This window comes from Ipomoea nil, unplaced genomic scaffold, assembly GCF_001879475.1.
Source record: "Ipomoea nil cultivar Tokyo-kokei standard unplaced genomic scaffold, Asagao_1.1 scaffold2805, whole genome shotgun sequence".
NCBI lineage: Eukaryota > Viridiplantae > Streptophyta > Magnoliopsida > Solanales > Convolvulaceae > Ipomoea > Ipomoea nil.
Window position 1 is genome coordinate 1,491,652 of NW_017619233.1, and position 10,299 is coordinate 1,501,950.

Below are 10,299 nucleotides of genomic sequence, written 5' to 3' on the forward strand. Positions count from 1 at the left end.
TACTCAGTTTCCTGATCATGTCTGTCTCTTGAAACATTCTTTATGTGTTAAAATAGGCTCCTAGAGCTTTTTTTCGAAATGGGGATCTTGGGGGTGGGAAAAAAAAAAAAAGACTCTGGAGCTGCTTGGGCAGAATAGGCTCCTAGAGCTTAGTTTAATCGTCTGCATACGTTTCTTATGTCAGTTGGTTTTAAAGCTTCGAAAACGGATGTGTCTCTATTTTATTATTCACAAAATTATACTTTTGTGTATGTTTTGGTTTACGTTGATGCTACACTTGTGATGGGAAGTGATCAGAATCTAGTGATTGTGCTACTGACAAAATTATCAATTGCATTCAAGATTAGGAATCTTGGTGAGCCTGTCTTTTTTCCTTTGAATTGAAACTATTAAATGTGATGATGGAATTTTACTTTCCCAGCAGAGATACATGACAAATATTTTGAAACGTGCTGGTATGACAGACTGTAAACCCTTAGCTACTCCTATACTTGTCTTGAAATCTACCTCTTTCAGTGCAGACTTGTATGATGATGCTACACATTATAGGAGTTTAGCTGGAGCTTTACAGTATCTCACAGTCACATGTCCAGATTTATCTATTGCAGTCAATAAACTCTGTCAACATATGCATGCTCCTACAGTCTCACATTGGGAATAATTGAGGCGTGTACTGATGTATGTTAAGGGAACTATTACTTATGGTTTGCGTATAAGGAAATCAGTGTCTAGAGAGTTGCATGCTTTTTCTAATTCTGATTGGGTTAGCTGTCTTGAGGACGGTAAGTCAACTAGTGGTTATGCTTTATTTCTTGGATCCGATCTTGTATCTTGGGTGTGTAAGAAACTAAGAACTGTTGGTAGATCTTCTACTGAGGCTGAGTATAAAGCTCTAGCAGATGTCTGTGTTGAAGTAATCTGGATTTATACTGCTGCGTGAGATTCATGTTCCTAATATTTCTGTGCCCAAGTTGTAGTGTGATAATCTTGATGCTATATACATGTGTGCAAATCCAATCTTCCATGCTCGCACTAAACATATGGAGATTAATTATCACTTTGTTAGAGACAGAGTTGCTAATGGAGATATTCAAGTCAAGTTTATTTCAACTAAAGATCAACTTGCGAATATTTTTACTAAGGCTCTACCTGATCAATTTTTTTTTTTTTTCACTAGCTTACCCTGTATTTAAGGAAATATTAAGACTATGTATTTGAATTAGATTATGACTCCGATTCTTTCTTCTTTTTTATTTTTTTATTTTTTTATATACACTTGTAATTTGTATCTTTGTAATTATGAAAAAGTGTCAAATTAGCCTCATAAGTCAATCAGATAGTGCAATTAGGCCCCCTAAGTAAAAAAGGTTCCAATCAAACTCCCTAAACCGGTAAAATCATTCAATTGAGTCCAAATTAACTTGTTTAGCAGGTTAGTACTTCTCAGATTTTGCCACGTGTTCTGTAAATTTTTTTTTTTTGTTAAAAAAAAAAACATTTTTATGTTTTTTAAAAGTTTTAAGCTTCTGGGTCTTATTTTGCAGAAGAAAACGATTGTTGTGTTGGTGTTTACCTCAATCCCTGTTGCGTCTAATACAGAGAGAATAATAATCCTTCATTCTATATTTTCTCCATGTTCTTGTTGCCCAATACTTTGCTTTATCTCCGCTCTTAGTCTGTAACGATGCCGCTTAGGTACTGCGCCACATTGGCCATCCTCGTATATATTCCGATCAACTACTTCCTTTTCAATCTGGGAATCAAAGGCGTGGCGATGAGCAGCATTTGTTGTAATTTCAATACAATTGTACAATTCTCATCAAAGGAGTAGAAGAAAAGTGAGTCTTGGCAGGGGTTGGGATTCAACCTTTTGGAAGAAGAGAAAAGTGAGTCTTTCAGAGTTTATATTCAATTTTCATGTTCTCATTTTTAGTTTTAATTAAGTTTCTTAGATCTACTGATCATGATTAAAAAAATTTTTCCTAGTTTTCTCTTGGTGATCATTCCTGCTGTAGATATGGCTAGAATTATTGTTATTATTCTGGTTGCTTGTATATTAATCCAAATTTTTCTGTTGTACTCAGGCATTACTGCACTCCTCACACATGTACCATGAAGCTACACACTCATTTGCCAACCATGGTGTGAAGTTTTCTTCTGTTGAGGTTGATTTACCTGCCATGATGGCTCAAAAAGATAAAGCTGTGTCTAACTTAACAAAAGGTATTGAGGGTCTATTGAAAAAGAACAAAGTGAACTATGTCAAGGGATATGGTAAGTTCCTCTCACCTACAGAAATTACGGTGGACACTATTGAAGGAGGTGAAACTGTTGTGAAAGGGAAAAATATTATAATTGCCACTGGTTCTGATGTCAAAGGTCTTCCTGGGATAACCATTGATGAGGAAAGAATTGTATCATCTACTGGCGCTTTAGCGTTAAAGGAAATTCCTAAGAAGCTAGTGGTTATTGGAGCTGGGTATATTGGACTGGAAATGGGGTGGTCTGTCTGGGGCCGACTTGGCTCAGAGGTCACTGTTGTTGAATTTGCAGCTGATATTGTTCCTAGCATGGATGGTGAAGTTCGCAAACAGTTTCAACGTACCCTTGAGAAGCAGAAGATGAAATTTATGCTTAAAACTAAGGTGGTCTCAGTTGACAGTTCAGGTGATGGTGTTAAGTTGACACTTGAACCGGCAGGTGGTGGTGATCAGACTGTTATTGAAGCTGATGTTGTTCTTGTTTCTGCTGGTAGAACTCCATTTACTGCCGGGCTTGAATTGGACAAAATAGGAGTTGAAACTGACAAGATTGGTAGAATCTTGGTTAATGAACGGTTTGCCACTAGCGTACCCGGGGTCTATGCCATAGGTGATGTTATTCCCGGTCCCGGGCCTATGTTGGCTCACAAGGCAGAGGAAGATGGTGTGGCATGTGTGGAATTCATTGCAGGCAAGGAAGGGCACGTGGACTATGATATGGTTCCCGGGGTTGTGTACACACACCCTGAGGTGGCCTCGGTTGGAAAAACCGAGGAACAAGTGAAGGCACTTGGAGTCGATTATCGTGTTGGGAAGTTCCCTTTCATGGCAAACAGCAGGGCCAAGGCAATTGATGATGCTGAGGGACTAGTGAAGATCCTCGCTGAGAAGGGAACCGACAAAATATTGGGCGTCCACATCATGGCACCAAATGCGGGAGAGCTCATCCACGAGGCCGTGCTGGCATTGCAGTATGGAGCATCCAGCGAGGACATCGCTCGTACATGTCATGCCCATCCAACAATGAGTGAGGCTCTTAAAGAAGCTGCCATGGCCACTTATGACAAGCCAATTCACATTTAGACCGTTTCCAACCAAATTTGGAGGAAAAGATGGCGGACCAATGCGCCATTGCACCAAATATTTTGTTAGTACATACATTAATGCTCAATTCTTTTTGTGGAGTCTGCTTGAATTGTGCATTTTAGAAGGAAATTTACTTGCAATCCTGCTTCAGTCTTGAGATTATTGGAATTTGGTGCATTTTCCACTTGTGGTTTGTGTGTTTTGTAAAATGATTTTACATTTAAAGAACCAAAAAAATGTTAAGTCTACAAAATTGCAAGAAGCTACAGGCTACAATGATAAATATTTTGAGCTATCAAAAGCCTGAAGTATAACAAACAAGTATACTACCCTTGTTTTACAACTGAAGTATTCTACACACCTTTATCTTCATCTCAAAAGCCTGAAAAGTTCATCTATTCACAGGGCATTGTGTTTTTGGGTAATGCCCCACGAGGGCATCCACCGCCCTTGCCCTGGAGCCTTGTGGAGGAGGTAAATTGCAGGATGTGAATCGAACTCGTGACCTCACTGGGGCACCTTTTTTTTTTTTTGTTATCCAAAGGTATTCCTCCAACCGATAGTCAGAAGAATAATCTCCCGTCCCTACTGTCAGCACACTCGTGACCTCACTGGGGCACTGCCATCAGCAGGTTCACTTTTTGCCACTGCGCCATATGCCCCGGGGGCATAGGGCATTGTATTGTTAGAGGGAGGGAGGGAGCTAACGATTGATGTCGTTGGGTAGCAAGAAAAGGGAATACACGGGCCTGTGATCTGAGAACTTGGATTCGCCCCGAACATAACAAATCTGCTTTAATCCTTCCCCTTTCCATAGAATCCTATCACACCTGACAAACATAATAACATGTTTGTGAAAATTTATAAGGCAAGAAGTGGGGCATGTTTTGTAGCACACATTATTAACTTATTACCAGGCAGGAGTCCTTTGTTTTTGCTTGGAGGGAGCAGAGGTTTGGACAACATAATGTTCAGAATTGGAGAGGTACTTGTATGTTGGAGGGAAATATATCCTGCCTTCCTTCCAACCTTTGAACACACGGCCCGCCTTTCGTTCCATCTTCAACTGATCTTTCTCCAGAAGTGCTTGCCAATCACTCTTTTTTAGCAGCTCAAATGTGTCCTCCTCACTGCCCGATGCAAGCCGGTAGTTTAAATCCCCAAGCCAAATGATCTTGCTACATACACACAAAACCCGAGTGTCAGAAACCGAATGCAATATAGTTGTTACAACGCTAAAAACCAAAACGCTTACTCGTGATCCAAGATTTTATCAGGATGATGATGAGGAGGAGATGATTGTCTTCCCATTCTATTCAAATGATTAAACCTCGTTCTTCTCAGGATTTCCATTACGTCTAAATTTCTTCTGACCTCGTCGCCCTCTTTCTCCCCCGAGGCCAAGTGGGTGCACACAAAGCAAAATGTTGTTTGGTGCAATGTCATGCTGATTGAGATTGATCCCTGCAATCATATCATTCCATCATTTCCATATGTAATAATGACAACCAATGTTGCAGAATGCACTAGATGCTAGTAGGGCGCCGCCTAATTTTTGCCTAGCTGGCCAGTCGACTAGCAACTGCCTATACCCTTTTTTGCTTAGGCTGATTTTTACAACACTGATTACAACTATACTGATATCTTACCTTATTTCCGAGATATCCCATGATACCTCTGCCAACACATGAAACCTTTAGATTTTGTATATGTTGATGCAAGTCAGCAAGTACCCAAATGCATAGGAACAATCCCACCATTTGCTTGCTTGCCACTAGGCAATATTGGTTTTGTTTTGTGCAATTGGGACTGGGTGAAACTTGGTCCCTAGAGAAAGAAACCGAGTTGGTGCTAACAAATCTCTCAAAATCATCATCTTCTTCTTCAAGTTCATCTTCTAATGAGATCAAATCCGAGCAGTTGACTCTTTGCTGGATGACATTGTGGATAGGAGGAGGAGGAGAAGCATTTGAGTCGGTTGTGGCATTATTCAATGTTTCTCGAATCAAAGACAGCCACTTGGCAGCTGGACCGCTGTCCTCGGCCCCTAGCACATTGCCTGCATTTAGAGGGACAATTTCCTGGAACCTGGTTTCACCAAGCAGGGGTAAAATGTCAAAAATTGTTTTTTTTTTTTTTTTCAATTTCATTTCTGCCAGTCAAGGACTATAGGGGCATGCTAGGTTACTAGGGTAGGAGTTGACTTTGCAAAACCGATAAGATTGGAGTGGTTAGATCGTCAAAGTAACAATGTTGTAAACATCGGCCTAAGCAGTCGCTTAGGCGCCCCTAGGCCGAGACAAAAAGGGATTTAGTCAGTCAGAATTTTATTTTTTTAATTGTTTTTTTTTTGTTCAAAATGACTGTCGTGTTTTACCTATAGATTTAAAGAATAATAAATGTAACAAATTAAAGCAAGCAAGCATGCATACCCAAGGACATAGATGTGGGCAGGGAGAGAAGTGTTTAACCATTCCCTCAAGTCTGATCCATTGTATGGGGTCTTGCCTCCTACATTCCATGTTCCCACAAACATCCTATATACAAACATGGCAAAGTGTCATTAATTTTAAGTTGAGATAAAAAGCAATTTTCCAACCACTAATTTTTTTTGGAAAAAAAAAAGAAAAAAAAGAGCAATTTGCCAACCACTAATTTTAAAATGCTTGTTTCAGAGGTTAAATTACTTTGTATATAGTAGTCTTCTGTAAAACTTGTCTTATTTGAGATGCCTAATTTTTTTTTTACAACTCATATATAATTTAATTTTCTTCATGTTACAGAAGATTAGACTAAAGTCCATCCACCAAGACTATGTGATCTAATGGTACCCGGGTTAGACTTCCATTTGGAAGGTTGTGAGTTTGAGTCTGGCTGGAGGGGTTATTGGTTCTTTGTGCCTTAGTAGGCTGAGAGAGTATATGTCTCTACATTGTCATTGTCATAGAGTCGACTAAAGTCCATCCTATGGCATAAAATGATTTAACAATTTATAAAAAAAAAAATTAATATTTTTGTTGAAAATCACCAATAAAAATTATGAATAAAGAATATGAGATGGTTCTTGCCTCACCTGAGGTTCTTTGTTAAATGTGATCCCTCTTCCTCAAATCTTGGCTGTTCAATTCCATCACTAGTATTCATCAACCAACTTCCTGCAAACCAAATTCAAATTATTTATAATTCTTTTTATTATTTAATTTAACATCAATGAATAATATATATATTGAAATATTATCATTTACAATGTAATATCTGTTATGCTCCCACTGGGGTTTGATCCTGAGATCAAACATTTAAAATGACAATAGAGGTACCATCACACAACATAGTAGTTGGCAATAAATAAAATTTATATATTTAAACATTAAATTAAAAATTTATTAAATACAAAAATTAAATTTAAAATTATAAGACTAAATAAATAAAAAATAATTATATTTGACCCATAAATATTAATAGAATACGTAAAATATAATTCTAAACAACAAATATTTCACATCTCCCACTTTTTCAAAAATTAAAAGATAAAAAAAAGGACATTGTTGTTTTTTTTTTAACACCAGTTACACCACCAAACAACTAGGAAAAAAATCTTTACATAAATAATTTTTAGTAATTTTAGCAATTCATAAATAATTAATAAATATTAAAAATCATAAAATCAAGTTAGTCTGTATTAGCATTCAAAAAAAAAAGTTAGTCTGTATTAATTTGTATATAAATGTTTATATATAAATATCATTTTAAATTAACTCCTCATAAAATACAATAAAATAAAATAAATTATAGATGTAAATTAATGATCAATTATTAGCAATCAGAAACAGAACACCTAGACCTAGATCTAAGCCTAAAACATCATAGTTGGACCTCCACCAAACATATTAATATAAACCCCCAAACATATTAATATAAACCAATTATATTTTGCAATAATTATATATTTTTTAATTTAATTCCAATTCTTTTGAAGGTATGCATAGATTGTTTGAAAAATTACAACACAATATTTATTTTTTAAATACATTATATATCAAAATATTCATAATTTTTTTTCACACATGTCCAAATATTATAATCACCAATTAATACTTAAATTAGGATAATTAATTTATTTTAATGTTAGATACTATCAGAATCCCGATAAAAGTTAGATATTTTAATTGGATATATTATTTGTCACAAAATAAAAAAGTGTGTGTTTTTCACCCAGTTTTAAAAATTTGAATATAACTATCATAAACGTATAAAGATTCCGAGTTCTTTCACCAATAAGCTTAAAAATATATATATAATTATAAAAAAATTCAAAGATTAACAAAAAAAAAAAAAATTTTACTTGATAATTCTTCGGGCACGACGACGCAACCACCGTCGTCTGAGCAACTCTTCCTTCTCCTTTCACTCATACCTGTCACATCTGATTTCACATACAAATAAAAATTTAAAATACAAATAATTACACCTACATAATAAATATATCATACATATTGAATAAACTTTTAGAAAAAATAGGGTAAATAATAAAAATAAGAATTAATTTCACCTTTGGTTCCACAATTTTTAAGGTCTTATCACTTTTGATGCACAATTTTAATTTTTTTTTTTTTAATTTTAGTGCCTAATTTCATTAATTTTATAAGTTTTATTCTTTTTGTCCAAATTGACGGTGAAATGTTGCCGAATTTTATATTTTAGGGGCAAAATCGTCATCCCAATGAAAGATCTTCAATATTTAAACAAAAGAAAAATCATATTAAGAAAAAAAGAAAAGTTTTGCCAATCGTCGACACTATAAACACCATAGATTTGTGTCTAGTTTATGCCCGTCTTCCTATTATTCTCATCGATCAAACACCTATAGATATGATTTTACAGTGATTTTGTTAAGATATTTAAGATGTTTCCTTACGATTTCACCTCTAAAAATATAAAATCCGATAAAATTTCACCGTCAATTTAGCCGAAAGGATCAAAACTGATAAAAACAACAAAGTTAAACACCAAAATAAAAAATTTTAAAATTATGCACCAAAAGTTATAGAACCTCAAAAGTAATATAATTGGACCAAAAAGTGAAATTAATTCTAAAAATAAAAAACTTTTTTACCGTTTATAGTGTAGTCGGAATGAAATTCATCTGCACTGCTCGGTATATTCAACCATTTTCTTACAACCTGGAAATGTATCATTATACATACACACTCCATTCTCCATATATATGGATATGAATTAAGAAAAGGAAAAGTAGAAAGTTACAAACCTTTGAAATTTTACGAGGTTGTTTCATGGCGGCAGAGATTAGTCAATGGCGCTGACAATAGAGAGCTGATGAGAGAGAGAGAGAGAGATCTGGGTGGGATCAAAACATAAAGAGATAGGAATATACGATGAACGTAGAGGATAGATATTTCGTAATATTTTTATACGTAAATATGGGATTGGTTAGATTGAGGCTTGAAATAAGGCAACATGGTATTGTTTAAGGTACATTAAGTTTTCAACGATCATTATTATAACACCCATTTGCAGTGTATAATCAGACAGCCTCCTCAACTAGCAGCGTACACCAAAAGCAACGCAATTTCTTTCATACAAATTATAAAAATAAGTAAGTCAAATTTTCCTAATAGTACTCTCCGATAATTTTATATGTCTGGTTCGATTAACCACGTTTTATTAAAGTTTTTTTTAATTCAATTTTTTCATAATATTAAGTTTAATATTTGTATACAGAATTTATATATTTAAAAACTACACTAAAAACACTATTAAAATAAAAAAATTAATTTAATTAAAAAATTGAGCAAAAAAATAATTAGTTTAATTAATGCATAACAAACAGGACACACAAAATAAGACGGAGGGAGTGTATTAGGTTATTAACACTTTGAATTAGATTCATAGTTTTGTTAAAATCTTGATTGAATTTACATGGTAAAAACAGAGCATATATTATATTATGCAGGGCATTAAATTAATATTCTTTAGAGTTGTGAGATACGAGAAGACAGGTAGTAGCTTTTCCTTGATGATTGATGAATATATATAGAAGTAAAGCTGTGGACTTTACAGAATGGAGTGGAGAATTTAATAAAGAATAATAATATGTTGGATTTAAGAAAACCAGCTGGTAAATAAAAGTCAACTTTTTGAGTTCATTTCCCTTTTTGATATTTTTTTTGAAAAAAATCCCTTTTTGAGTTATTATTATATTTTTTATGGAGGTTAAAAAGCTACCCAGAAAATGATGAGTTCCAAGGAAGATGAAGAATGGGGGCATCAATGGCGGTTCAACATTCTTTCTTTCCAAAAAAAATAAAAACAAAAACTCTTAAAATGAAAAAGAGGAGAAGGCAAACTTACATGTAAAATATTAATGTTTGCCTTTTGGTGATCTTTCCTCTATCTCCCCTTTCACTTCTTCTAATCACACATATACATATATATATAGAGAGAGAGAGAGAGAGAGTGAGAGAGAGATGGCGGTGGTGGGTTAGATTAGGTGACTGTGATGGGGAAATATATAGATACAGATCTGTGTATGTATAGGTGGAGAGTGTAAGGGGCGAGGAAGTTTGGAGGCGTTCCTCGGAAAAGCAAGAAGAAGCAAATGGGTTGGGTATTCCGTATTTATAGACGCAATGATGGGAATATAAAGTTGCTTTGAAATTATTGGGTAATTACTTCCTAATGCAACTAATAATTCAACTTAAGACTTACCCCGTAATTTCCGTGTTAAGTTTTGGATTATAGTTGGGTGTTTCACAATTAGTTGATACTGATTCTGGATAGCTAATTATAAAATAAAAAATGTTTGATGAATTAACGGTTTAGTTTTAGCTGATTGTAGGTAAAATAATCTATAAGAATATAAATATATTATGCTAAATTCTTAACTCTTAAATTATTGTTACAATTATTATTATTAAGAAAGAAATAGTCATAC

The 10,299-nt window shown here is 34.6% G+C and overlaps 2 protein-coding genes across 4 annotated transcripts; one reads left to right on the top strand and one right to left on the bottom strand.

Moving 5' to 3' along the window:
* Positions 1-2,075: 2,075 nt before the first annotated feature.
* LOC109158038 (dihydrolipoyl dehydrogenase 1, mitochondrial-like) lies at positions 2,076-3,531 on the top strand (the record flags this gene model as incomplete). Its single annotated transcript, XM_019305858.1, has 1 exon — positions 2,076-3,531. A coding segment is annotated over one exon (1,269 nt), but the record flags the coding sequence as incomplete, so codon positions are not given.
* Positions 3,532-3,943: 412 nt separating this feature from the next.
* Positions 3,944-9,805, bottom strand: LOC109158332 (type I inositol polyphosphate 5-phosphatase 8-like). 3 transcript variants are annotated; one of them, XM_019306273.1, is made up of 10 exons: positions 9,717-9,805; positions 8,614-8,678; positions 8,461-8,527; positions 7,690-7,770; positions 6,421-6,502; positions 5,780-5,884; positions 4,997-5,435; positions 4,603-4,811; positions 4,262-4,525; positions 3,955-4,177 (listed from the first exon to the last, which is right to left on the bottom strand). In XM_019306273.1, the coding sequence occupies exons 2-10, from the start codon at positions 8,638-8,640 to the stop codon at positions 4,051-4,053; spliced, it is 1,401 nt and encodes a 466-aa protein (XP_019161818.1). In that variant the 5' UTR covers positions 8,641-8,678; positions 9,717-9,805; the 3' UTR covers positions 3,955-4,050. The 3 variants fall into 3 exon arrangements, with proteins under 3 accessions (XP_019161819.1, XP_019161818.1, XP_019161820.1); XM_019306274.1 differs by lacking the exon at positions 9,717-9,805 and having other exon boundaries at positions 3,944-4,177; positions 7,690-7,761; positions 8,614-8,696; XM_019306275.1 differs by lacking the exons at positions 5,780-5,884; positions 9,717-9,805 and having other exon boundaries at positions 8,614-8,695.
* Between the last annotated feature and the right edge of the window lie 494 nt (positions 9,806-10,299).

Excerpts from the sequence above, each read along its gene's own strand:
- LOC109158332 (XM_019306273.1), bottom strand. The coding sequence starts at position 8,640 with ATGAAACAACCTCGTAAAATTTCAAAG. Across the intron at positions 6,503-7,689 it reads CGTGCCCGAAGAATTATCAA|GAAGTTGGTTGATGAATACT; the intron begins GTAAAATTTTTT and ends TTTGGTTTGCAG. Across the intron at positions 5,885-6,420 it reads CATTTAACAAAGAACCTCAG|GATGTTTGTGGGAACATGGA; the intron begins GTGAGGCAAGAA and ends GTTTGTATATAG.